Source organism: Prinia subflava, chromosome 12 (genome assembly GCF_021018805.1).
Source record: "Prinia subflava isolate CZ2003 ecotype Zambia chromosome 12, Cam_Psub_1.2, whole genome shotgun sequence".
NCBI lineage: Eukaryota > Metazoa > Chordata > Aves > Passeriformes > Cisticolidae > Prinia > Prinia subflava.
This window is the reverse complement of record NC_086258.1, coordinates 5333206-5358255: the sequence shown is the minus strand read 5'-3', so window position 1 is coordinate 5358255 and position 25050 is coordinate 5333206. Positions and strand designations below refer to the sequence as shown.

The window sequence follows — 25050 nt, the reverse complement described above, 5'->3', positions numbered from 1 at the left end:
CGCCCCCTTTCCCTCGGCGGCGCGCGCGGTTTGCGCGGGGCGGCGCGCGCGCGGCGGGGATGGTGGCGCGGGGGCTGCGCGCGCTGCGCGGGGCGCTGCGGGCCGGGGGGCGCCGCTTCGGCACGCGCCCCGCGCGCGCCCCCGCCATGGACTACCAGGTACCGCGCGGGGCCGCGCACCGGGCGGGGCGCGGGGCCGCGACAGCGACGGGGCTCCGGTTCCGCGCGGGGCGGCAGACGCACCGCCCCTCCCGACCGCCCCTCCCGACCGCCCCCGCCGCCCCCCGCAGCCCCGGGCCGGGCCGGCTGCCGCGCGCCACGTGCCCCCGCTTTCTGCTCGGGTCACCCCGCAGAGCGCCGTGCCCCGTGGCAGCAGCGGGTGAGCCCGGCCTGCGGCGGCAGCCGCTCCGGTGGCCACGGCGTGTCCCGGCCGCACGCGGCTGAGCCGGGTGTCGTGGGGGTGATGGCGGTCCCCGGCGTGGAGCCCGACTCGGGCAGGCGGGAGCGGTCCCGCTCTACAGAGCTGGAAGCGCTATCGGTGCCAGTGCCGCTGTCTGGTGGGACAGGGTCCAGCTGCTTGGGTGTCCCCACGCTGGGGACATGGGTTGGTGCTGTGCCCGGCCCCCCTGCAGCACACAGCGGTGCAGCGCCAGGCTCACGTCCCCCTGGCGTGGGTTTGGGGGCTCGGTGGCAATGATGACCTCTTGTCTCAGGTGTGCCGTGCAGATGTAGCGTCGCTGCTTCATTAGCGCCGCTCATTAAGCACCGGCAGGACGGGTGCGCGCTGGAGCGCTGCCCGCTCCCGCCGGCGGCGACCTTGTCGCACTGGGCAGCAGTGGGTGCCGGCGCTGGGCTGTCCCGTGCCGTGCCGGGGGCCAAGGGGCACCTGCGGAGGGGCGGGTAACCCCTGCCCATAAGTAGCCTGTCCCCGTGACAGGATCTGGCGCTGCCGGCACGTCCCCGCGGCACCATGGCAGAGATGCTGCCGGCGTGGGTCACCAGTGACACGGCCGAGGGGACTGAAGCCGAAGGGGTGGGTCAGGGTGCGGCGGGCTCTGGGCAGACTGGCCCCCGGGGCTGTGGCACAGCCACGAGGCTGCTGTGATGGGCACTATTCTGACTACCCTGGGCGTCTTTCCAGGATGCAATCCGGATGCTCAACACCCTGCAGACCAATGCCAGCTACCTGGAGCAGGTGAAGCGGGAGCGCGGTGACCCCCAGGCCCAGCTGGAAGCCATGCAGGGCTTTCTGGAGAGGAGCGGACTGAAGGTGCAGGGCTGATCCCCGTCCCTGTTCCCCCTGTCCTGTTAGCAGTGCCGCCATGCTCGGCACTGGCTGCCGTGGGGGTCTCACAGGGTGGTTGAACTCTTACAGGTCGAGGACCTGGATCGACTGAACATCATCCACGTCACGGGGACGAAGGGCAAGGTGAGGCGGGTGGGCGGTGCTGTGGGGGCCTGGGGGGCTGAGGGGGGACTGCCAGTGTCTGTGGCTCTGTTTGCCTCTGCTCTGAACAGGGGGTTTAACACAGCTGTCTCCTCAGGGCTCAGCGTGCGCCTTCACTGAACGCATCCTCCGCAACTACGGGCTGAAGACTGGCTTTTACAGGTGGGCAGGGGGGTCAGGAGGGTTTAGAAGGGCCATTTGAGCTGTGCCTAACCCTTCCCCCTGCCCTGTACCCCCAGCTCCCCTCACCTTGTGCAGGTGCGTGAGCGGATCCGCATCAATGGGCAGCCCATCAGCAAGGACCTCTTCAACAAGTACTTCTGGCTGGTCTACAACCGCCTGGAGGAGACCAAGGTGGGTCCCAGCAGGGTTTGTGGGGGTGCTCCCTCCCTTGGGTCCCCTGCCCCAGGGTCATGTGCTCACCCTCACCCTGCTCTGCCTGGCAGGACCCAGCGCATGCCAGCATGCCAGCGTATTTCCGCTTCCTCACCATCATGGCCTTCCACGTCTTCCTGCAGGAGAAGGTCAGTGGTGGTGGCCTCCAGCTTGTGACAGAAATGTCAGCTTGGTGGGGACCTCAGGGAAGGGGGACTTGGGGCAGAATTTGTGTGGATCAGGCTGTCATGGCTGTAAACAGGGCATGCTGTGCCAGGTGGATGATCCACCCACAAACAGGGGGCGTGCTCAGGTGTGGGTTTGGAAGGGCTGGTGGCAGGGATCTGTCTTCACCCCCATCCCTGAATCCATGGGGAGATATGCTGCTGGTGGCTCTGATGGCTCCAGTGTCCCCGTGTCCCCAGGTGGACCTGGCAGTGGTGGAAGTTGGCATTGGTGGCACCTATGACTGCACCAACATCATCAGGTAGGAGCTGGCAGGGCTGAGCCTGTCCCCAGGGCTGCCAGGGTCTGATGTCCCCACAGTGGAGGGGGGAACAGCAGGGACACTGCTATGCTGCATCCCCAGGACACCAGTGGTGTGTGGGGTCTCCTCCCTGGGCATCGACCACACCAGCATCCTGGGGGACACCATGGAGAAGATCGCCTGGCAGAAAGGGGGCATTTTTAAGGTAGGGGACCTGGTCTCCCCTCTCCTCTTGTGTTTCTGGGGTGTGTTCCCCCATGTCACTAAGCCCCCCATCTTCCCCAGCCCGGTGTGCCAGCGTTCACTGTGGCACAGGCGGAGCGGCCGCTGGAGGTGCTGAGGGAGCGAGCCCAGGAGCGGAAGGTGAGGTGCTGGCGGGGGTGTGGATGGGGGGTACCCCATGGCAGGGGGGCTCAGCCTCCTCTCCCCACAGTGTCCCCTCTACCTCTGCCCGGAGCTGGACGACTTCGAGGAGGGCTGCCGGGCGCTGGAGCTGGGGCTGGCGGGGGCCCACCAGCGCTCCAACGCCGCGCTGGCCTTACAGCTGGCACGGACGTGGCTGCAGCGCCGCGGCCGCCAGGGTAAGGCAGGGGGACAGGGACAGGGAGCCAGACCTCACCAGGGCCCCTGAGGTCTCAGTGGGATGCTTGTCCTGCCTAGGCCTTGGGGAGCTGAAGGAGGTACCACCAAGCACCGAGCTGCTGGGGAGGCCAGTGCCGCTGGCGCCTGCCTTCCGACTGAGCGATGCCATGATCCAAGGTGCAGTATGGCCATGCCAGGACCCCCCCTCGCCATGTCGCAGGGCTTAGCAGGGCCCTGCTGGACCCCAGCCAGTGCCATGCGTGCTGGAGGGCACAGTCTGCCCCACACTGGATTCCCACGGGGGTAATGGTGTCAGGGAGGGTGTGGGGGCCCCAGCCATGCCCTGTGTTCCCCCAGGCCTGCGGGACACAGAGTGGCTGGGCCGGACTCAGGTGCTGTCCCACGGCCCTGTGACGTGGTACCTGGACGGAGCTCACACCACCAGCAGCATCCAGGCCTGTGTCCGCTGGTTCCGCCAGGCCGCCCTCAACCAGGACAAGCCCCATGAGTAAGGAGAGGATGCACAGGGGGGCACGCATTGTGGAGGTGGTGCTGGAGGTCCCCTGGGGGCACGGGCCACCTGCCTTTCTCCCTGCAGTGGTTCTGAGGTGCGTGTGCTGCTCTTCAATGCCACAGGCGACCGGGACACGGCGGCGCTGCTGAAGCTGCTGGTGGTGAGGTTTGGGAGACACGGGGGGTGGGGTCACTGTTGGGATTCCTGGGCTCTCTGCCGGTCCTGGGACGTGCTTTGCTGTGGATGCAGGGAGCCGCAAGGTGGAGCTGGCAGTCTGTCTGTCTGTCTGCCCATCCTGCTATCCCGGGGTGTATCCCACCTCAGCTACCCCCTGCAGGGGTCTCACAGTCCTGGGTGCTGGGAATGGACTTGGATCATCCCCTGCCCCATCCCCTGTAACCCTGCTGGTGTGGGACTGGCCCCGGTGGAAATCCCGTGGGTGGGTCCTGAGGGTTCCCTGTCTCTGCAGCCCTGTCACTTTGACTACGCTGTCTTCTGCCCCAACTTCATGGAGGTGTCGGTGGCCAACAACGCAGGTGAGTGCTGAGGAGACAGGGTCTCCCCGAGCCCCCCTGCAATCCCTGACTGCTGTCCCTATCCCTCTCAGACCAGCAAAACTTCAACGTGACGCTGGAGAACGCCCTGACTCGCTGCCTGGAGAACCAGCGGACATGGACAAGGCTCCTGGAGGAGAAAGTGGGGCAGGACCCCTGGCTCCCATCTCCCCTGCGGGTCGGGGGGCTGCTGCAGCCGGCCCCTGCCCGAGGCTCCCTGCTCCTGGTGCCCCCGGCCCCACGGCCCCTCAACTCCCCGGCCCTCGTGTTCCCGTGCCTGGCGCAGGCCATGCGGTGGGTGGCACAGGGCCGGGACCCCCAGCTGGCAGCCCCCGCGGCCTCGGGGGCTCACCCGCACCCCGCGGCCAGCAGCGGGGCCGTGCTGCTGCGGGAGGCGGCGGCCGTGCGCGTCCTGGTCACCGGCAGCCTGCACCTGGTGGGCGGGGCGCTGCGCCTGCTCCAGCCCGCGCTGTCCCAGTAGCGCCGGGACAGGGCTTTGCACCTCTGTTTACTTGAAGCAACAGGTTTGCCCCCAGGGATGCTCGGAGGCATCTGGAGGGGGATGTGGGACCCTCCCGCCCCATCCTGGCTTGGCTGTTTTCACCCCAGTGCCTTTTGCCTGTGCCCTTCCCGGGCATGTCCATGGGGGGATGCTCCTGGTGTCCATCCCCTCCCTAGTGAGACTGACTTGGGGGGACCCCCAGGGTTTGGGGGGCTGCCCCAGGCTGTGATGAGGTCCCAGTGCCTGGTAGGTGGGAGCCTCAAGCTGTGGCAAGGCTCAGCATCAGGGCACAATTAATTTAACGTAGGAAAGGTTTTTATTATTATTGATAAGAGTTTGTAACTTGGACGGGGAGCTGGGGGGAGTGGTGGGTTCTGCCCATCGTCCTGTGGGAGGGCAGCAGCCTTGCACCATCCTCCGCAAATAAACCTCTTGCTGCTCCCACTGGTGCCTGCTGCCTTCTTGGGGGGATGCAGGAGGGGCACAGGGGTCACCCCAAGTGCTGGGGCATCTCCAGGGGGCACCCACTTCTTCTTCCCCCCCCATTTGATGGGGAGCCTTGTGGGAGGTTTTGGCAATAGCTGCTCTTTCTGCCTCCCCACTGCAGCGGGGGAGCCTAGGGGGGTTGCAGGGTGCTCCCCCCCTGGTGTGGGCTGCCCTCGGGGGGCCAAAGCATTCACTGAATGAGTAATGGAGGCCCCCTCTGGGCTCGGCCTGAGATTTGGGGCAAAGAATCAGCTTAATGGCACTGGAGTGGGTCCCCAAGTCCGTTGGCCAGGGGCTGGGCGGGCTCGGGGGGGCCCGGGGGCGTCAGGCCATGCTGCTGGTGGAGCAGGGGGTGCTCTGGGTGCTGCCGATGCTGTGGTTGGTGCTGCTGCTCTCCGAGGCTGGCGCCGTGCTGGAAACCGGCTGCAGTTTGGAGATGGGACCTGGCTCACACCGCCCGCCACGGGGAACACCAAGGGGAAACCAGACTCAGGGCCAACGGAGGTGGCCCTGGCTCCGTCCCCTGGGACTTCCAGCCCTCTGCACAAACCCTCACGGATCACTCCCCAGCTGACCCCTGAGCCCCTGGGATGGAGATGAGCATGGGGCACCAGGAGCAGGAGGGAGGGCAGATGGCAGAGGGGCCCCCAGACAAATAGGAGGGACCCTGAGGAGCTGTGGACACCTGAAGCAGGGTTACTGCCCTATAGCATTGCCAGGACCGTACAGATGAAGGCAATGGAGCAGCCTGGTCCCTGGCTCACCTGGGAACTTTGGCCAGGAGGGCAAAATGGGCAACCCAGTAAGGGACATGCATGTGGCACCCCCATCCCACAATGGGGTCCCCAGGGGTGGTGGATACTCACGGGTGTGCGAGTAGATGTACCAGAGCCCGGCAGTGAGGAGTGCCCCGATGAGGAAGGCGCCGAAGGTGATGCCCAGGACAGCAGCCAGCCCCAGCCCACGGTCTGTGGGAGGATGAGGCCGTCAGCACTGCCACTCCTTTCCTACTTCCATTCCCATCCCCACCATCTCCCCTGCCCTGAACTCACAGTTGAGCGGCCGCCAGGCATCCTTCACTGTCACCTCCAGGACCTTCTCAAAGATGGTGTCATTCTGTGGAGACAGAGGTTGGGGTGAGAGTGGGAAGATGTGCACCCCTGCAGCATGACAGAGCTGGGGGACCCCACGCTCTCTGCAGACCAGGAATGCTCCTGGGTGGGCTCCACCACCCAACGGTGTGGGACAAACCCATCAGCCTGCTGCTGCCAATGGGCACCAGCATGGTGACACCACGGGGTGGGGAGGGGGCCACACTGACCTGCAGGCCGGCCTTGCACCTCAGCATGGCAGAGAAGGGGATGTGTCCGCCCTCAGGAACGGTGTAGGTGAAGCGGAAGCGCCAGACCTTCCTGCCGTGGCTGCTGGGGGGGCCCTCCAGCACAGCCACCCCCGCGCCACGCGCCTCCCCGCCCTGCACCAGCAGCACCGGCTCGCGCCCCGCGGCCACCAGCCAGCACTCCTTCAGCTGCAGGTCTGCTGGGTGATCCATCCACCGCATGGACGCCTGCACGGGGCGGCAATGGGGCCACCATCAGCATCACTGGCCCAGGGATGGCTGGGCTGCCCCAGCCTGGGCACGGGGACAGTGGCAGTACCTGCACAAAGGCCTCCTTGTTGATCTCCAGCTCCGTCTGCGGTGCTTCGAAGGCAGCGGTGGGGAAAAGGCGCAGGAAGAGCTCCCGCGGGATCTCACACTGGAAGCCCACCTGCAAGAGGGGGGCAGCACTAAGGGGGCACCCAGCACCCGGCTGGCAGGGACATTTGCACCTTCTCCCACCCCCGGACACGCTGGGAAACCCAGCTCTTACCCGCACGCTCCGGAGCACCGCGTCCTTGGCCAGGCTGAGGATGAGCTGAGAGAATGCAGGGAGATTGTGTCAGTCAAGTGGTCTCCACTGCTGGAGTCTATTGTGGGAGGGGAGGGGAGGGAAGGGGAGGGGAGGGGAGGGGATGGGAACCATCAGTGGGGCTGGAGGCAGCACTCCCCAGACAGCCCCCCCCTCACCTCATTGTTGGCATAGCCCCTGCCCTCCAGTGAGGTGCCACAGTGGCTGAGGGGGCTTTTCAACATGAAGTGGGTGGCATTTTTCTCTGCCTGGCAGCTGATGTCCCTCAGGGTGATGTTCACCACGTCCTTGATGGGCTGGGAGGAAAGCACACTGTAGTTACCCACTGACCAGGGGCAGCCCTGTGCCACCCACCCTGAGCACCCAGAGGAAAATGAGACTTCTGAGTGATTTTGATGGACACTGGCACCCCCCTCCACCCTCCTCACCTCCAGGTAGGACCTGATGATGACAATCTCCATGGTTTCATCTGTGCACTTCCAGGGCTTGAGTGTGAGCAGCACCTGGTGGGGCAAGTCTGGGGGCTGTGTGATGACAAGGGGGGTGGTCGTCACAGGCGTCTTGACCATCTCTGCAGGACAGGGAGATGGAGGGGCTGAGTGGGAGTGGTGGAAACCCCCATCCCACCCAGCCCTGGGGCGCTGGAGGCCTCACCGTGCCCCTGAATCTCCAGGCTGATGTGGGTGCTGGCAGGGATGGCAGAGTAGGAGGCAATGACACTGTAGTTCTTCTCAAAGGCTGTAGCAATGAGGTCCTGCTCTGTGTCAGGCAGGAGCACCCCAGGGAACAGCATTGAGAATAAGGACACCATCTTGTAACTCCCAGAGACCTGCAGTGAGGGGGAAAGGGGGGAAGCATAGAGAGGCTAAGTGGAGACAGGGACAGCTGGGAGTGCACAAAGCACTGGGTTCATCCCAGTAATGAGGGCTTGCAGCAAGGGGGCTGCCACTTGCCCATGTCTAATGTCTCCAGGTGCTCTCCTGCCACCCTCCCCATGACACCAGCATCTCCTGGACACCCGGCAGACCCCTTGGTGGGGGTGGTGGGGAAGACACGTTCCTCTCAGCATACCAGTAACTGGATGTGACACTTCAAGGAGAGGGACCAGGTGAAGTTGGTCTTGCTCTGCAGGATGAGGATCTGGTTGCCAGCAGAATTCTCAGGACATTTCAGAGACAGGTTCACCTCTGTGATGGGGGAGCTGCAAAACCACAAGACCCCCCTTCTCAGCATTCCATACCAACCAATCCCACATCCAACTTGGGATGTGGGGCTCTGCCTTTGAGACACTCCAACACCTTCCCAAGCATCTCCAAGCTGCCTGTCCCGCCCCTGGGGTGCCACTGCTGGCACTGTGGTACCTGGGCTCCGACTGCAGGTGGATGATGTGGGCGGCCCTGGTGCTCTGGGCATCACTGCGGGAGCAGCCCTTCATCCCGTGGAAGAAGACCTCAGTCTCAAGGTGCTGAATGGCATTGAAGTGCTCCTGGGGAATGCATTCTGGAGGGCTCTGGGCATCTGTGTGGGTGGCAGGGTCATCAAAGTCAGACTGGGCTCCGTGGGTGGGGAGATGCACAGGGCCAGGGGCATCAGTCCCCACGGCATCTCCCTGGGGGAGGAACTTTGCCCCAGGAGGTTGTCACCCTTCTGGAACAGGAAGACCATTCCTGCCCACTCCAGCCCCCCAGTGCTAGCCCCCAGCCCCACGCACCTTCTCCCAGGCGGAGCTGGATGCTGCGGGGGTCCTGCAGCTCGCTGTAGGATGTGATACCTCCATAGGTGGCCAGAGCCCAGGCCAACAGCTGCCCCTCGCTGGAGACCACGGGTGGCTCAGGGTTTGGTGCTCTGATGGTCTCTGGGCTGAGGTGGGCGTCCTGTGGGCCAAGTGACAGCCTAAGCTGGGGTGAGGGGCAAGGCATATCCCTCCCTTACACAGGCTGCCATGGGGAAAGCAAGGAAAACCTTTCCCCCTAGTGTGCAGGATACAAATGTGAACCTAAAACAGGCGAGTGTCTCTGCAGCCTGGGCTGGGGGTCACCCTGGATGGATGAGGGTTTTCAGGGCCATGAGCTGGGAGCAGCGAGAGTGGCCGGCAGCACATGGAGGGCTCAGCCCACTTTATTATTAGCCACAAACAAAGCAGGAGGTTTATTTTGCTAACAAAGCGCCCGAACCCGGCTCAGCTCGCTGGAGCCAAACCCCATCCCTGACCTTCCTCCCGCCGGCCGGAGGAAATGGGAGCTTTTTCCAGCCCTGTGCGTCATTCCCTGCCTGGCCAGCCCAGTGCTCAGCGCCGCCAGCAACCATCAGGAGCGTCCCCTCTTCCCTAGGGCACCACATGTCTGGTGATCGGGGGGACCAGTCCCCACCAGTGCCCCCATTAAACATCCCCATGGATGGCCCGAGCCCTGCTGCCCTCCAGGATTGCTCCTGCTGTGGGGGTGTGGAACTCACAGTGCGGATGATCAGGTTTGAGCACGGGGAGGTGATGGTGGCAGAGCAGCGCGTGCAGAGGAGGATGAGCACTGCTGGCCGGCTGCAGGCATCAGCTCCTGGAGTGACTGTCACTGTCAGAGGGACAGGAGAGGCCTGGGGAGGAAGAGGAGAGTGTCACCACTGTGGCCACCAAGCTCCAGCTGCTGTCACCTTCCTGGCTGCCCCCTGGAGCCAGAGGGAGAAGGAAGAGTCCTCAGGCTGGCCCCGAGGATGAGCGATGCAAGAGGCTGCCATGGCTGGGTTTAGGGGGCAGGGATGCCACGAGTGTGCACCTACACCAGCGGGACAAACACTCCCAGGCTCCCCTAAGCAAGGGATCAGCAGTGTGTCCATGTGCAAGATGGTGGTATCCCCACACTGGTGTTCAGGACACTCGACACGGTGGGGTCAAGGCACCCCCCTCTTAGGGACCAGGGCATCCTTGAGTTAGAGACTAAGTAATCTCTGCACTGGGTACGAGAGTGTCACCCCACTGTGGACTGGTATCCCCACATGAGGACAGAGCGTCCCTACACTGGGCCAGGGCATCCTCACTGTAGGTACTGGGGTATCTCCCACTGAAAAATAGGAAGATTGTGGAGAATCCCCATCCTGGGCACTTGGACATCCCCCTGGCAGGTTTCCCAGCCCCGTCCCAGTGCTGTGCAGCCGCTCCAGACTCAAGTGTGTCCACACTGGTGTGCAAGGATGCCTGGGCACAGTGGTGGCACACACCATTCCTCGTGGCTAGCACAGCCTGGTTGCCTCTAGCCGGAAATCCGGAATGGGGAAGTCAAAACTCCAGGCGCTAAGTTTGGCAACTGCTGCCTGAATAAGGGCTCACAAAGTTCTGAGCCAGGCAGCGGGCAGGGAAAACCAGCGGGGGACTGAGCGGGGCAGGGAAAACCAGCCAGGGACTGAGCGGGGCAGGGAAAACCAGCGGGGGACTGAGCAGGGGAGGGAAAACCAGCGGGGGACTGAGCGTGGCAGGGAAAACCAACCAGGGACTGATCAGGGCAGGGAAAACCAACCAGGGACTGAGCAGGGCAGGGAAAACCAGCCGGGGACTGAGCAGGGCAGGGAAAACCAACCAGGGACTGAGCATGGCAGGGAAAACCAGCCGGGGACTGAGCAGGGCAGGGAAAACCAGCCGGGGACTGAGCAGGGCAGGGAAAACCAGCCGGGGACTGAGCGGGGCAGGGAAAACCAGCTGGGGACTGAGCGGGGCAGGGAAAACCAGCCGAGGACTGAGTGGGTGGAGGCTGTTGCCAGTGCCATACCCTGGGCTGGCACAATCAGGCCATGGGCATCCTGGCCTGGCCATGGCCCCGTGGCAAGCGTGGGTGGCCAGGGACCCCGGGTGGCCCTGAGTATCGGGGAGGAGGAGCTGGCGGCTGTTTTTCCTGCCGCGTGTTTTGTGGCGCTCCATTGTTTGGCTGCGCGAGTGGCGGGAGCCTCGGCGCTCCCCGCCGCCGCCTTTCGGGTTATTTTTTTTCTTTTTCTTCTCCTTTTTTTTTTTTTTTTTTTCATCATAGGGATCTGCTTATAGAAAGCAGCTTCCAGTAATTCTTCTATAAGTGGAGCCGTGTCCCTGCCCAGCTTCCCCCGCGCGCCGTGGGGCTCAGTGCCGCAGCCGTGACATCAGTGCGTGTCCCCTGTCGCCGCTGGTGACAGCCCCGGGGCACCCCCGGCCCTGGCACGTGTCCAGGATGCCAAGGCCAGGTCACACCAGGCTAGGCCACAGGGGTCCTTGCATAACCGACCCTCCCCAGTGCCTCGTGGCCTGGCTCCCCCTCTGCTCCAAAAGCAGAACTGGGAGAGCTGGGAGGTGGCAGAGAGGGGGGAGTGTGGCGCCGGGTGGCCCAGGGCTGGGCCAAAACCGGGTGCTGGGCCCCAGCCAGCATGAGGGAAGCCAGGCTGTCCTGCAGAGCTGCCATGCAAACCCCTGCACTGGTGCAAACCCACCCAACAGTGCCAGCCAGTACCGGTGCCAGCCCTGACACTGCCCTGCATCATCCTTGCCCCAAAGCACCCACAGTGCAGTTATCACCCCTCAGCATGGCCATGCCAGCATTGGCACACAGGCTTCTGCTCACTTGGACACCTTAAAATTATGTGCCTCCTTCACCGCTCCACTCCTTCTTCCATCCCTCCCTTCAAACCTCCTTCCATCTCTGCCTCCATCCTTTCCTCCATTCTACCTTCCATCCCTTCCTCCCTTCCACTTTCCATCCCTCCCTCTCTTCCCAGTGTGGTCACCACTGGGTATCCGTGGCTCTGCCCAGCTCCTGAGTCAGAACCAGGCCACCTTCCCAGGGAAATGGAGTGTCCTGAGGTGTCCAGCATAGGAATATTTGCCTTTGCAGCATGGGCTATTAAGGATCTGCCTCTGAAGTCTTTACATTCCCATCAGGGGCAGAGATGCCCAAAGCTGAAGGAGAAGCTTGGACAAGGTGCCATGGAAGAGGTTAATCCAGGTCCTTTCACTGCTCCTTAGTTAGAGGAAGGTTTTCACAGCTGGGACACCCTGCCTGCTGAGGACAGTGACAGGGTGACAGTGCTGTGGTGACAGTGTGAAGTGACAGTGCAAGAAGTTCTGCGGGGATGCACCGGGACCCCTCCTGCTCACCTTGGACCACTTGACGCTGAGGACATGCACTTCATGGCCAGTGTCCATGGAGCTGTTGCTGACACAGCCCCGCGGCACCGTGCTGGTGGCATAGGAGACGGTGATGGGTGGCTCCGCTGTCACCGGCTGCAGGTCACAGCCCTCGGCTCTCCCGGGGTCTGGACAGAAAACAAGAGACTGTCAGTCCCCGCCGCAGGGACGTGAGGTGACACAACACGGAGGGACACGATACGGGGGGGGCTGAATGTCCCCGCTGCAGGGACGTGAGGTGACACAACACGGAGGGACACGATGCGGGGGAGCCTGAATGTCTCCGCCAGCGCCGGCACTGCCCCTTCAGCCTCAGCCCCCAGCCCGGCGTCAGCACGGCCCCAGCGCCGGCACGGCACCCCCGGGACCATCGGCTACGTGTTCGCTCGGGGCCCGTCTGCCACCGCTGCAATCACGTTAATGACCCTTGGATCCGGGCTGGAAAAATCCACTGTCCCCGCTCGGCGCTGCCGCCTGCCAAAACTCGCACCGAGGGCCGGGGCGGTGGCGGAAGCCCCCCCGGCATTCCCCCGCCGCAGGAAAGTGGGAAGCGCAGGTATGGAAATGGCTGTAAAGCTCATCCTCCGCGGGCGCTCAGGCGTGAGCTTTGCCCCATCCCAAAGCCCCCGGCGGCGTGCGGCGAGCGGGGCCGGCCGGCGGCTGCCAAGGGAAATCCTGAGCGCAAACAGCCATTTGAAGGCCTGATCCTGTAAATCCCCACGTGCCTCGACAGTTTCCTCTGCCTCAGGCAGCCCTGCTGCGGCCGGGCTGTCCTCAGCTTGGCCCCGAGGAGCCGTCTGCATCCATGGGTGCTGCCGTCCAGAGGGCTGGGCAGGACGGACCCCCGCGGTCACAGCTGGGGGCTTTCTATGGGGAGACAGCACCTGGGATGCTGTGTTTCCTTTGGAGGTGGCTACTGAGCTCTGTCCCTTCCCACTCCACCTTTGCCCATCGCTGGTGGCTCCAGCCAAAGCACCAGGAGGTGTCTGGACCTCACTCCAGGTGCACTCAATCCCCTCCACCGGGACTGGGGCTAGAGGGCGTGATGCTCCAGGTCACTGAGTTTTTGGGATGCAGCACCCGGCAAAGGGCCATTCGTTCCAAGTCGTGCCCATCACGGTGTCCCTGACCCGCGTCTCACCGTCGGGGTGGCCCGGCTGTGGCGGCGGGGGTCACGGCACAGACCCCCGGTGACGCTGCCGCGGGCCCACTCATTGTCCGGCGCTTCCTCCCCCCGGCGTGGCGGCCGCGCGGCCGGCAGCATCGGGAGGAAGATAAACAGCGGCTTATCTGGGCGCCGCAGGCTGCGTCCCTCTTCCCTTCCACTCCTGCCCGGACAGCGCCGGGCACGGCCCCGGCACCGCCGGGCACGGCACGGGCAGCTCGCCGCTCCCCGGGCAGCAGCATCCCGCCGGGAGGCCGGGCAGGGCTGGGGGCCGGGGCTGGGCTCGCCCCTGGCAGGGCAGGGATGCCAGCGGAGGGGATGCCGGGCAGCGGTGCCAGTCGGGCACTGTCTGTCCCTGGGGAAGGCAGCGGGCTCCAGCATTATGTCAGGATCAGATAAGGGGGCTCAGCTGGGCCGCCGGGGCGATCAGATAAGGACACTGTTATTTTTGTACTCCAGGAAAGGGAAAAAAAATTAGAAGGAAGAAAGAAAGAAAATCCATGTTATGTTTTTCCAACCTGCACTCTCCTTTGCTTTGGTGCCGCTGAGATCAGGGAGCAGGGGTGGTCCCACTGTGGCACCCCCTGGGTCAGGGGCTGGGGGGGCAATTCCTGGGGTTTTGGGAGCAGGTGAAAGATCTGGGCAGAGAGCAACGCTGGGGTACGGGGTACAGGGCAAGGGTGGCTCTGGCGGGGCAGGATGCCCATGGGATGGGCAGCGCCACTTTGGCATCCTTGCATCCGGCAGTGCTGCCTCAGGACTTGTGTAATGAGCTGATCCAGGACAGGAATGGGAAGGATCCTGCACTGGGAGGGAGTTTTCATCCTCTGAGCCACCTCTGGCTATTGGACCATGCTGAGGTGGCTTTGGGAGTTGGATGATGGGGTGGATGGGTCCAGGCTTCGGGCCTGACACAAGCCACATCATTCCTGCCACTCTCTAAGCCACACAGGTGCCAAGAAGCCTCTCAGAGATGGGAGAGGTGACCCAGCACCATGCTCACCCCATGGGGAGTAGTGCTGACCCCTGTCGAGGGGGCACAAAGTCCCCCCACCTCTGGAAGCTGGCTGTGTCTGTGAGACACCCTGACACTGCTCCCACCATCGACATCCCAGTCCCATAGCACTGCTCCCACCAAGGGCACCCCAGTCCCACAGCACTGCTCCCACTGAGGGCACCCCAGTCCCATAGCACTGCTCCCACCATCGACATCCCAGTCCCATAGCACTGCTCCCACTATGGACATCCCAGTCCCATGGCACTGCACCCGCTGTGGGCACTCCCAGCCCCAGGGGTTCCTGTGAGAAAGAAGCAGCAACTGCACAGGATGTGGTGAGAAGCACAGGTAGGCAGGGTGGGGACCATGTGTCACAGCTACGTGGGACACGAACCATATAACACAGATACTCAGGATGGGGACTCAGGGCACAACTACACAGAGCAGTGACGACACGGCACAGTTGTAAAGGATGGGGTCCAGATAGCACAGCTGTGTAGGTTAGGGGTGGTATGGCCAGAGGAGATGGTCTGTATGGCAGAGTGACACAGGACAGGGACCATACAGACACAACAGGGACCCTATAGCTCCATTGCAGAGCACAGGGGCTGTGTGCCACAGCTACATAGGATGGAGATCATACAGCACAGATAAACAGGACAGGGACCCTAGGAACAGACACTCAGGGTGGGCCATACGGCACAGCTATGTAGGACTCAGCCCATACAGCACAGCCCTGTTAGGGCGTGTATGGAACAGCCATATAGGATGGAGACTGTTGGGGACAAACACACATGGCACCACTACACAGGACACAGGTGACATTACACAGCTGTGTAGGATGGGGACCAGATGGCACAGCTGTGTGGTATAGGGACTATACATCATAGACAGGGAGCACAAGGCCTCTGTGGCACAATGACACAGGATGGGGAGCAGATGGCACAGTTATAGGATGGGGACTGTACAAGAAAGCTACAGAGAACACAGACCTTACTGCACATCTACACAGGACAGGAACACCATGGCACTGCCATAGGGCAGGGACTGTGGCACAGCTATAGGATGGGCACTGAGCCTCACACTTACACAGAACACAGGACTTACTGTGCATCTACAAGGATGGGAACTGTATGGCACAACTATAGGGGACACAGCCCACATGGCACAGCCTCACCGGACAGAGACTGTCTGGCACAGCCACCAGACAGGGCTGTGATATAAGAGAGTGGGCGTCAAGCCTGGCAGTGGGGCCACCCCAGCACCACCCCTGAGGTGACCAGGAGAGACCAACCCAGCCAGGACACCCAGTGTCGCCTCTCTGGGCAGCTGCTGCCTTCCCATTCTACAGAAAAAAGAATATATCCTATATTCCCTAATATATCCTATATACCCTAATATATCGTATATCCTTCCCATCCATTCCTGCTGCCTTCCCTTCTGTCAGTGGGCTATGTCCCCAAGTCCCTCAGCTCCCGGTCCCCCAGCTCATCAGTACTGGCGTCCCCTCCTGAAATTCCCCCGTGGTTTTGCAGGGATCTCGGGGTGGCTCTGACTGCTCTGGAGGCATCTAAGCCCACAACTCCCATTTCAGTCTTTAAGGGTTTTTCCCCATTTCTTGCCCTCAGCTCCAGCTCCACATCTCACGTGAGGCTTTAAGGGTTTTTTCCCATTTCTCGTCCCCATCTCCTGGTCAACCCTTCCATACTCCGTGGTGACGGGAAGCCACCAAAGCCACCCCAGACCCCCCGTGTGCCACCGTCTTTGCCAGGACTCAGCCACGGCGTCTTCAACACCTCCCTCTCCCGCCCCAGTGACGCAGCCGGGATTTCGGGGGTCCCAGGGAGTGGCAGGGCTGTGCTGTGTGTGTTCCGGGAATCGGGGTGTGTTTGTCCCTTCCCACATGGAGGCTGCTCCCCAAAACCTCCTCTCCCGGGGGTGACAATCGCTGCCTGTGAGGGCACAGCCGGTTCCCCTTTGCCCACCGATCCGGAGACACCGGTGGCTCCGGCCGCGGTGGCTGTCCCGTCGCGGGGGTCCCGTCCCGCTGTCCCATCCCGCGGGTCTCATCCCCGGGGTTCGGTTCCCTGGTGCCCCCCGTCCCCACTCACCCGAGCGGCCGAGCAGCGCCAGGAGCAGCGGCAGGAGCGGGACGGAGCGGGGGGCCATGTCCGCCTGCGGCCGCTCGCCGGGAGCCAGCGCCGAGTGCGGGCGGCGGCAGCGGCAGGAAACCGACTCCCTTCGGAGGAGGGTCCGCGGCGGAGGAAATGCCGCTGGCGGCGCTGGGGCCGGGCCGGCGGGGCCGGGGGGGCGGAGAGGATGGACCCCTCCTCCCCCGGAGGCGCCGTGCCTCAGTTTCCCTACAGCGCCGTGCGGGACTGCACCTCTGGACGGGCGCACTGGAAGCGCTCCGGGCAGGGGGAGGGCACTGGTACCCGGGTAGGTGCCCCCAGGGCTTCCCTGGGCTGGCACTAGTAACTGGAGGGGTTGGACACAGGGGTTCTTGCGGGGTCCACCCACCCAAATTATTCCAGAGCTGCCCCCAGTGATGGGGATGGGGGGGCTGCCCCAGGCGATGGGGAAGGGGCTGGCCCTGACATTCAGCCCTCACTGCTCCCAGCCAGCAGCCTAGCAGGGTCACAAGTCTCCGGCTGGTGGCTGCCCCATGGCCCTGGGTGCCCACTCTGGTGGGCAAGTGGAAGCCCCCGAGCACTACTGCCCGCCTTGCCTGTACCCTGGCCAGGCCACAGATGTGGCTGCCCGGACAGCCCTACCTGGCAGGAGGGCTGGGGGTCAGGACATCCCTTGGGATAAGGGGGCCTGGCTGGGGGAGTCACGGGCAAGGGGGTTACAGATGAACACAGCTGAAGGGGCACTGGGTACCCCCTTCTGCACTCCTACCCAATTCCTCCCCACATCTCTCTGCCGGCCGAGGTGAGAGCCCTCACACAGCTGTCAGTGGGGCTGGGACCCTCAGGCCCCGGCTGGGCGCAGGTCCCCGGGAGTGGTTTCATCTCGACTCATGGTTCACAGAATGGAAACGTGCCAGGGAAGTCAGCGACGCCTGTCCCCAGCAGCCAGGATGTCCCCGGAGACGTCTGTGACCCGGGGTGAGCAGCAACCATCTCCCATGGCAGAGCACTGCCATCTCCTGGGGACCGCGGGGACGGGTGCTCACCCGGGGATGGGGACAGCGATGGGGACCGGGACCCGGCACAGGATCCTCTGCCTCCCCCTCGCAGCATATGGGCTGGCCTTGCCATTTCACACCAGAGGAAAAGCATTTAAACCCCAAAACCAAGCACTCAGGGCCATAATGGGGAGCAGAGCAGGGACCCTGTCCCACTCCCTGCCCAGGCAACCACCGCAGGGGAAACTGAGGCACACAGCACACCCACAGAGGGCTGAAGGCACAAGAGAGGTGGGTCTCCCCACTCCCCAGCTTTAGGCCACAAACCACACGACTGCTCTGCCCCCCTGCCTCCACCAGCACGAGGCAAGCACTCGCCGGCCCCAGCCCTGGATCGCTGTCCTGGCAGTGTCCCAGCCCCGGCCGGATGGCTGCATCCTTCCTGCCCGCCTGCCTCCCCGCAGTGCCCCGGGCTCTGCCGGTGGCTCGTGGCCCCCGAGCACGGGGCTGACGTCGGGCTGACTGATGAGTTTGGGTTTTCGTCTTGGGTAGTTTTGTTTTTTCCCTGCTGGCTTCCTTTCTCCACTCTGACTCCTTGGCCTCGTGGCCTTGGCTGACCCCAATGCTGCCGCCCCTCCTGCCCTCCCAGCTCCTGGCTCCGTGCCCAGCTCCCAGCAGCCCAAAAGTAAGTGGTGGGGGGCCCTGTTGGGGTTGCAGCTCTGCTCCCTCCTGCCCTCACTGTGGCTGGGCAAACCCTGTCTCCAAGCTCCAGCACAGCCCCTCTGCTATGGCATTGTGCCTGTGTGGTTCTGTGGGTGCTGGGGAGCCCCCACATCCCCTGTCCCCCACACCAGCACCCCCAACTGCCTGTCTGTTGGGGTTCTGTGACTCACCACCATGAGGGCACCCACCCAGACCCCCAGCCAGGAGGACACCCAGCCTAGCAGCTGGGCTCATCTGGGTGTCCCCAGCACATTCCTTATTCCCTGGGCTGAGCAGTGAGTGTCCAGGCACAGCAGGACAGGGAGTACCACACTCCAGGGCACTGTGCCACCACAAACCATCAGTGCAGCCGCCGCGTACCCTAAAAAACCCTGACAGCCAACAGAAACTAGGAAATGCCAAGGCATGAAAGCGGTGGAAATCCCCATCCCAAATCCGGTCGCCTCCAGCCCCTGGCAGCCAGGGGGAGAGCTGAGAGGAAGGGACGCATGTGCAGGACACGACTCAGATGCTGCCTGTGCGTCCGGACACACACCCGGAGCAATCGGGACTGAAAGAGGGCGGCCGGGAGTGGCTGGAGGCTGCCGGCGCAGGCTCCCCGCAGGCCACGGATTGGGAAGCCGGGGCGAGCGGGGGATGCTCCCTCCCTTCCTCTGAGCGCAGCATCCCGCTGCCCCGGTGGGATAAACACCCGCTTCCTGCCCTTAATCAGCTCCAGAGGGGCTGGGGGGAGGGCGACAGAGGGGGAGAAGGAAAAAAAAAAAAAACTTCTGGAAAGAAAAACTCATTTCCTGCGACAGAAGAAAAAGATAAAGTCTGGATTCATTAAAGTGAACTTTACTGGGGAGAGACGGGAAAGAGCCAAACACAATGTCCTTGAAATTTCCTCCGCACGGCTCCGTCCACGAAAACAGGATAAAGCCGCTTCCGCTGTCTCTGCTGGAGTGCACTGAGGGGAATTGGGGCCGGGGGTTTGGTTACAGGCAGTCGAGGTGGGTGCAGACTTGCTGGAAAACCTCATCCACGGAGCCCTCGGCGTTGAGCTGGGTACAGAGGGGTTAGCTGGGGGACTCACCCAAGGGCTCTCATCTGAAAGCAACTGGAACTCTTCCAAGGATGCATTTTGGCCATGGGTGAAAAGACCAGGGCTCATTTAGGGCAAAGGGGGGTGGGCCATCCTTGGAAGGGGTCGTGTTGGGAATGAGAGGGATCAAGCCCATCCCAAACTAGGCAGGATAGAGTTTTCCTGCTTCCCTCATCATCCCCATCCATTACTTCCCCTCCCCTGGGACACAAGCCCCAAGCTGTGGGGCTCGAGGGTGCTGGCATCAGCCACATTCCCGCTTACCTGGCGGACGATGCCTCTGCTCTTGTAGAAGGCAATGACAGGCTCAGTGGCCTTGTAGTAGGTCTCCAAACGCTTCTTGATGGTCTCCTCATTGTCATCCACCCTCCCGCTGGTCTCGCCTCGCTTCAGCAGGCGTTTCACCATCGTGTCCTTCCCCGCATCCACGTACAGCAGCAGCGTGGGGGGGGCGATCTGGGGACAGAGGGGACATGGTTGTCACCACACAGAGCTGATGTGGGTCTGGTTTGCTTTGGGGAGGTGGTGGTGGTCAGCATGAGGGTCACAGATGTCCCCACACCACCCTCTGCCTCCCTCCACAAGGGTCTGGGGGCTACCAGGACAATGGAGATAACCCCACACCATTTTCTGCCTCCCTCTGCTTCGGTCTGGAAGCTACCAGGACACTGTTCTGGTGGCCTCTAGGGCCACGTAGAGGGAGGCAAAGGGACACTGTGGCCAAGCCCTGGCTCTCTGCCATCACCATCATGTCAGCACTGTCACGCTCTGTCAGTATGAGGACACCCTGGTCCCTCCCACTGTGCTCTGGGCACAGGCTGTCCCCGAGGCAGGGGGACCTGCTGCCCAGTTTAGACCCTTCTGGGATGTGATCTCTGCTGGATTGAATCCCTGTACTAAGCTGGTGTGTGGCACAGCCCAGCATAGCACAGCACGGCACCAGTCCTCACCTTCTTCTCAAACTCCTCTCCCTGCTTCACCTCGCGGGGGTATCCGTCGATCAGGAAGCCCTTGGACACGTCTGCTTTGGCCACCATGGCGTCCCGCAGCATGTCCAGCACCGTGTCCTGGAGGGGGAGGACAGGGCTGCTACGGCTGATATGGGACAACGTGACTCCCACCCAGCACCCCAATCCCTGCTGCAAACCTCACCCTGGCATGGCAGGGCCAGAGATGCCCCAGCCATGTGCCAGCCACTCCTGTGGTACCTGGTGTCCCCACTGCCACCCCTGCACACCCCACCGTGTGGCAGCTGGTGAGGACTTACCAGGGGCACCAGCTCTCCCTTCTCCATGATGGCCTGCAGCTTCTTGCCCCGCTCTGAGCCAGAGCTGACCTCTGCCCGCAGCAGGTCCCCCGTGGACAGGTGGGTGTAGCCATACTTCTGCACAATCTTCTCACACTGTGTCCCTTTCCCCGAGCCGGGGCCACCTGCAAGGCACAGGTGTGCCCTAAGCCATGGGTAAGGACAGGGAGGGCTACATGGCAGCAGCACAGACATGCAGGAGTCCTCAGAGCTCAGTGACCTGTCAGGTGGTGTCCCCAAGCCCAGCACAAGTAGATGGACAGAGCTCCTCCTGAGGTTGCCCAAGTGCCTGGGGGTGGCATGGGCTGCTGGGAATTGGCATATGGGCAACACACCCTGATGGCACCCAGGGCATCACCACCCAGGGTTTTGTCACATTACCTCCCAGGGGTTTGTTGTGGCATCATTCCCCAGTGGGGTACTGTCACATCACCCCAGACGCTGCCACCCCATGCCTGGTCAGAGGTGCCCTCCTGGTCCCAGGATACCCCATGTGGCTTCAAGGAGCCAAGCTGGAGCCATGGCAATCCCACAGTGCCTGGGCATAGCCCAGTCTCAGTCTCCAGCCCTGTTTCCCCAGCCTAGAGGTACAGGGAAAGGGCCTGGGCTGACCCCACCAGTGACAGGACCCAGACACAGACTTACCCACCACGAAGATGATTTTGTGCTGCTTGAGCTTTTCTGGAAGAAAGAAGGAAAGAAAAAAAAATTATCAAAAGGTAAAAGGTCTATCAGGGAGCGAGGTGTCCCCAGGGGGTGCCAGATCCAGGGCAGGCATCCCTGGGGATGGAGGGGACCGATCCAGGAGAGTCCTGGAGGAAGATGGAGAGGGAAGCAGACGTGTGTCCTGGTCACCTGGGCAGGTTGGGACGTCTGGCCACGTCAGAGCACAAAGACCCCATGGCACCTCGGCCATGGGGCTGGGATTCCAGTGCCACATGGTGTCCCAGAGGTGGTTGTTGTCCACGGCTCCACTGCAGGCAGGGACTGGCCTCATCCATCCCTGTGGCCGGCTTCTCACCCCGCTGGGCTAACTGGGGCCGTGGCAGGCTCAGCTTGGCCACCTCAGCACCTGGCACAAGCCTGGCAGTCCCTGGACCCCAGCATCGGTCCCTGGACTTGGTGGCCAATGTGCAAGTGGCACTGACTGCCTGTCCCCAGCACCCTGGCACAGGGTTCTCAACACCTGTGGGATCTGAGCACCAGCCGTGGTGTGGGGTGATGCCAGCGTGTGATGCTGAAGGGGGAAGCAGAGCTAAAAATGAAGTTGAGCTGCTCTGGGGCCACTTTCCCATCTCCTGATTACAGCTGGATGAAATTTCAGCTCCTTGGCACCCAGCACTCCCCAGGGCTGGGGATGGAGCCAAGTGTCTGGCAGGGACCAATGGGATGTGGGACATGTGGGGGGGCTGGAGGGACACGGGGGATGGCCAGAAGAGAGGGAGGCAAGGACACGGGGGCACGTGGAGGGGAGGAATGCAAAGAGGACCAGGGGCTGCATGTAAGGAGGACAAATGCAGGGGGGACAGAGGGGACAGAGGGGACAGAGGCAGGGGGGAAGGGGAAAGCAGAGGGGCTGGATGCAGGGGGGATGGAAGCAGGGAGGACAAAAGGGGTTGGATAAAAGGGGGACAGGGGCATGCAGAGGGGATGGATGCAGGGGGAAAAAGGGGGATTAATTCCAGGGGGGGATTGATGCAGGGGGTAACCAAGGAAATGGATACAAGGGAGACAGGGAGATGCAGAGGGAAGGGATGCAGGGAACACTGAGGGGATGGATGCAGCTGGAATGCATGCAGGGAGATGGATCACCCACCTGTCGCCATGCTGCCGTGGTCCAGGCACAGAAACACTTAAGGCTGCCAGGAAAGAGCAGGATAAACAACTCAGCACATCAGGTCACCGAGTGTCCGGGAAGAAAAAGGGTCTCCCTTTTTGACCATGATGGTGCCCAGCTTCAAGGCCAGACTGGGGGGGATGGGGATGGACGACACAGCTCCTGGCTCGGCCCTGGAATAGGGAGCTGAGGGATCTCTCCTTCTGCGGCCATCACTCACCTGGCTCCCAGCAGTCACCCTCCGCATCCGGCTGCGGTAAGGGCATCCCCATGCCGGGTGACGCGTGGTGACGTTGCCGGCTTCCTCCCCTGCCCTGCCCACATCCCAATGCCTGGGGTGCTGCCCGACAGCAGGAAACCCGCTTGGGATGCCCGGTGCACCACAACACCGAGTGGTGGAGGCAGCACCCGCAGCTCCCCACGGGCCGCTTTTAGGGGGTGTCCTTGGGAGGGGGTTGCAGCACCCCACTGCACCCCCAGGACCTCGAGGGCGTGTTTGGCCACCCCGCCTGCCCACGCCCAGCCCCGCAGCACCCGACCTGCTTGGCCATGGTGCGTCACCCCAAACCGGCTGGACGGGGTGCAGGGACCGGGCATCCCGCGGCCAGGGGAGCCCGCAGCCGCTGACAGGTCGTGTTACAACCTCGAAAGGGCAGGGGCTAAGAATGGCCTGACTGAAACCGGCACCGGGTCACATCTCACCACCGCTGAGGGGACCAAGCCTTGAGATGGCCCCCACGGGGTTTGGGGGGTGCAGGACCCCCGGGTCTCTAATTGCGGGGGTGCTGAGACCCCGGACAGCTGTCACCAGTCTTGCTGGGGTGACAGGGGGCTGCGGGCAGCCCCGGCCCTCGGTGTGAGCTGGGTGCCCGATCCAGTGCGGTGCCGGTCCCATGGGTGCAGGGTGAGGGTGATGTGGAGGTGACCGGTCCAGAGGCGATGGGGGGAGCGCTGACCCGCTCGGCTCGGGGCTGGGGAGGGGGCTGCAGGGTGGCCTTGTGACACCCCAGCCAAGGCCCCTGCGGGCTGCACCCCGGGGTGCCCTCAGCGATCTCACCCAACCGCCAGCTCCAGCCCACCCCTCCCACTCCACCGGCAGCCAGGGCCCCTCAGCCCCTCCCTGGGACCCGAGCCCCCGGACCGGGCTGCTCCCGCACCGCTGCAGTGCCCCCGCCACCCCTGCAAGCGCCGAGCCGAGCCCCCCCTCGCTGCCGCGGCGCCGCCGGTGCGCGGTGCCCGCCGGTGCCCGCCGGTGCCCGCCCGGCCCGCGGGGTCCCGCACTGACCTGGCCCCGCCGCCGCCCGCGCCGTGCCCGCCGGTACCGCTATTTATAGACCACGGCGGCGCGCGGGGCACGCCGGGAGCGCGCGGCACCGGCGGCGCGAGCGGGCGGCGCGCGGAGGGACGGGCGGCTCTGAGGGGGACACGGCCGGCTCTGAGGGGGGACACGGCCGCTCTGAGGGGGACACGGCCGCTCTGAGGGGGGACACGGCCGGCTCTGAGGGGGGACACGGCCGCTCTGAGGGGGGACACGGCCGGCTCTGAGGGAGGACACGGCCGGCTCTGAGGGGGGGACACGGCCGCTCTGAGGGGGGACACGGCCGCTCTGAGGGGGGACACGGCGGCTCTGAGGGGGACACGGCCGCTCTGAGGGGGGACACAGCCGGCTCTGAGGGGGGACACGGCCGCTCTGAGGGGGGACACGGCGGCTCTGAGGGGGACACGGCCGCTCTGAGGGGGACACGGCCGCTCTGAGGGGGACACGGCGGCTCTGAGGGGGACACGGCCGTAGCAGCCGTGAAACACGATTAAACCCCGCACGGCCCGGGTCTGGGGTCTCCGGGCCCCCCTGCGCCTCCGCCCCTAGCGCCTCGGAGGGGAACGCTCTTCTCGTCGCTGTCCACATGTCGTCTTCCCCTTTTCTGCCCCCATTCCGTTCTCATGTCCACATCCCTATCCCTAATGCCTATTCTTGTCCCTAATGTCCCCATTCCCGTCCCTACCGTCCCCATCCTTGTCCCTAATACCCTCGTGCCCCCAACCCATCCCATCACTATGTCCATCCCTAAAGTCTCCATCCCATCCCATCCCATCCCATCCCATCCCATCCCATCCCATCCCATCCCATCCCATCCCATCCCATCCCATCCCATCCCATCCCATCCCATCCCATCCCATCCCATCCCATCCCATCCCATCCCATCCCATCCCTACTGTCACCATCCTTGTCCCTAATGTTCTTATATCCCCATTCCCATGTCCCCATGCCCCCACCCCCAGCTTACACCTCTCCTGCTCCAGAGGTGTAAGAACCCGGGGGTGCTGTGTCTTTGTTAAAATCTGATTAGTGAGAGATGCTGGACGCCAAAGCAAATAGTACAGATTTTATTTAACAATAAAATGAGGTAGAGAAAGAGAAAGAAATAGAAAAGAGGGGTTGTGTGTAGGGGGGTGAGAGAGAGAGAGATCCGTCAAGCAGAAGATTGTCACCACCTGTGGATGCCTCAGCATCCCGTTGGTCCTTCTTCACCCTGGTTTTCATGGTGGTGGGGGTCCCAAGGTTGCTGAAAACTTTTCACTATTTATACATGTTCGCAAATGAAGGCATTAATGCTCATTGGCTACACAGTTCCTTTATTCCATTGGTTAAATGATTCCCTCTCTTCTCATGCTAATTAATCCCATGCTCTGTCATTCTCTTCGAGTGAGTCCGTGGTAGCAATCTCCCCTGCCAGAATTACCTTTTACCCAGCTGGAGCTTATTCCATCCTCCACAGTTACCGGGCTGGCTTTCCTTGTGGATTCTGTGTCCATTATC

The 25050-nt window shown here is 63.1% G+C and overlaps 3 protein-coding genes across 7 annotated transcripts; 1 reads left to right on the top strand and 2 right to left on the bottom strand.

The window, feature by feature from the left end:
* On the top strand, positions 1–4609 carry FPGS (folylpolyglutamate synthase). Of its 3 annotated transcripts, none has more exons than XM_063408855.1 (15): positions 1–158; positions 1141–1269; positions 1375–1428; positions 1544–1608; positions 1686–1800; positions 1893–1970; positions 2247–2308; positions 2411–2513; positions 2594–2671; positions 2742–2889; positions 2969–3067; positions 3248–3398; positions 3489–3564; positions 3874–3940; positions 4012–4609. In XM_063408855.1, the coding sequence occupies exons 1-15, from the start codon at positions 60–62 to the stop codon at positions 4437–4439; spliced, it is 1752 nt and encodes a 583-aa protein (XP_063264925.1). In that variant the 5' UTR covers positions 1–59; the 3' UTR covers positions 4440–4609. The 3 variants fall into 3 exon arrangements, with proteins under 3 accessions (XP_063264925.1, XP_063264927.1, XP_063264926.1); XM_063408857.1 differs by lacking the exon at positions 1–158 and adding an exon at positions 323–459; XM_063408856.1 differs by lacking the exon at positions 1–158 and adding an exon at positions 530–1032.
* A 148-nt stretch (positions 4610–4757) lies between these two features.
* Positions 4758–16423, bottom strand: ENG (endoglin). 2 transcript variants are annotated; one of them, XM_063408854.1, is made up of 15 exons: positions 16264–16423; positions 11961–12118; positions 9311–9445; positions 8568–8730; positions 8218–8374; positions 7928–8057; positions 7511–7685; positions 7285–7427; positions 7015–7152; positions 6818–6862; positions 6605–6715; positions 6268–6513; positions 5999–6062; positions 5813–5914; positions 4758–5389 (listed from the first exon to the last, which is right to left on the bottom strand). In XM_063408854.1, the coding sequence occupies exons 1-15, from the start codon at positions 16319–16321 to the stop codon at positions 5271–5273; spliced, it is 1944 nt and encodes a 647-aa protein (XP_063264924.1). In that variant the 5' UTR covers positions 16322–16423; the 3' UTR covers positions 4758–5270. The 2 variants fall into 2 exon arrangements, with proteins under 2 accessions (XP_063264924.1, XP_063264923.1); XM_063408853.1 differs by having other exon boundaries at positions 4758–5369.
* A 2407-nt stretch (positions 16424–18830) lies between these two features.
* AK1 (adenylate kinase 1) lies at positions 18831–23589 on the bottom strand. 2 transcript variants are annotated; one of them, XM_063409719.1, is made up of 7 exons: positions 23518–23589; positions 22212–22254; positions 21041–21076; positions 20357–20520; positions 20040–20156; positions 19354–19545; positions 18831–19048 (listed from the first exon to the last, which is right to left on the bottom strand). In XM_063409719.1, exons 2-7 carry the CDS (start codon positions 22219–22221, stop codon positions 18983–18985), a joined length of 585 nt encoding a protein of 194 aa, XP_063265789.1. In that variant the 5' UTR covers positions 22222–22254; positions 23518–23589; the 3' UTR covers positions 18831–18982. The 2 variants fall into 2 exon arrangements, with proteins under 2 accessions (XP_063265789.1, XP_063265787.1); XM_063409717.1 differs by lacking the exons at positions 22212–22254; positions 23518–23589 and adding an exon at positions 21251–21429.
* Positions 23590–25050: the final 1461 nt, after the last annotated feature.

Excerpts from the sequence above, each read along its gene's own strand:
- AK1 (XM_063409717.1), bottom strand. The coding sequence starts at position 21,392 with ATGAGGCCAGTCCCTGCCTGCAGTGGAGCCGTGGACAACAACCACCTC. Across the intron at positions 19,546-20,039 it reads GAGAGGAGTTTGAGAAGAAG|ATCGCCCCCCCCACGCTGCT; the intron begins GTGAGGACTGGT and ends CTCTGTCCCCAG. Across the intron at positions 19,049-19,353 it reads GCAGAGGCATCGTCCGCCAG|CTCAACGCCGAGGGCTCCGT; the intron begins GTAAGCGGGAAT and ends CTCTGTACCCAG.
- FPGS (XM_063408855.1), top strand. The coding sequence starts at position 60 with ATGGTGGCGCGGGGGCTGCGCGCGCTGCGCGGGGCGCTGCGGGCCGGG. Across the intron at positions 1,609-1,685 it reads CTGAAGACTGGCTTTTACAG|CTCCCCTCACCTTGTGCAGG; the intron begins GTGGGCAGGGGG and ends CTGTACCCCCAG. Across the intron at positions 3,068-3,247 it reads GAGCGATGCCATGATCCAAG|GCCTGCGGGACACAGAGTGG; the intron begins GTGCAGTATGGC and ends GTGTTCCCCCAG.
- ENG (XM_063408853.1), bottom strand. The coding sequence starts at position 16,321 with ATGGCCCCCCGCTCCGTCCCGCTCCTGCCGCTGCTCCTGGCGCTGCTC. Across the intron at positions 8,731-9,310 it reads CAAACCTGATCATCCGCACT|GACGCCCACCTCAGCCCAGA; the intron begins GTGAGTTCCACA and ends CTTGGCCCACAG. Across the intron at positions 6,514-6,604 it reads ACAAGGAGGCCTTTGTGCAG|GCGTCCATGCGGTGGATGGA; the intron begins GTACTGCCACTG and ends CGCCCCGTGCAG.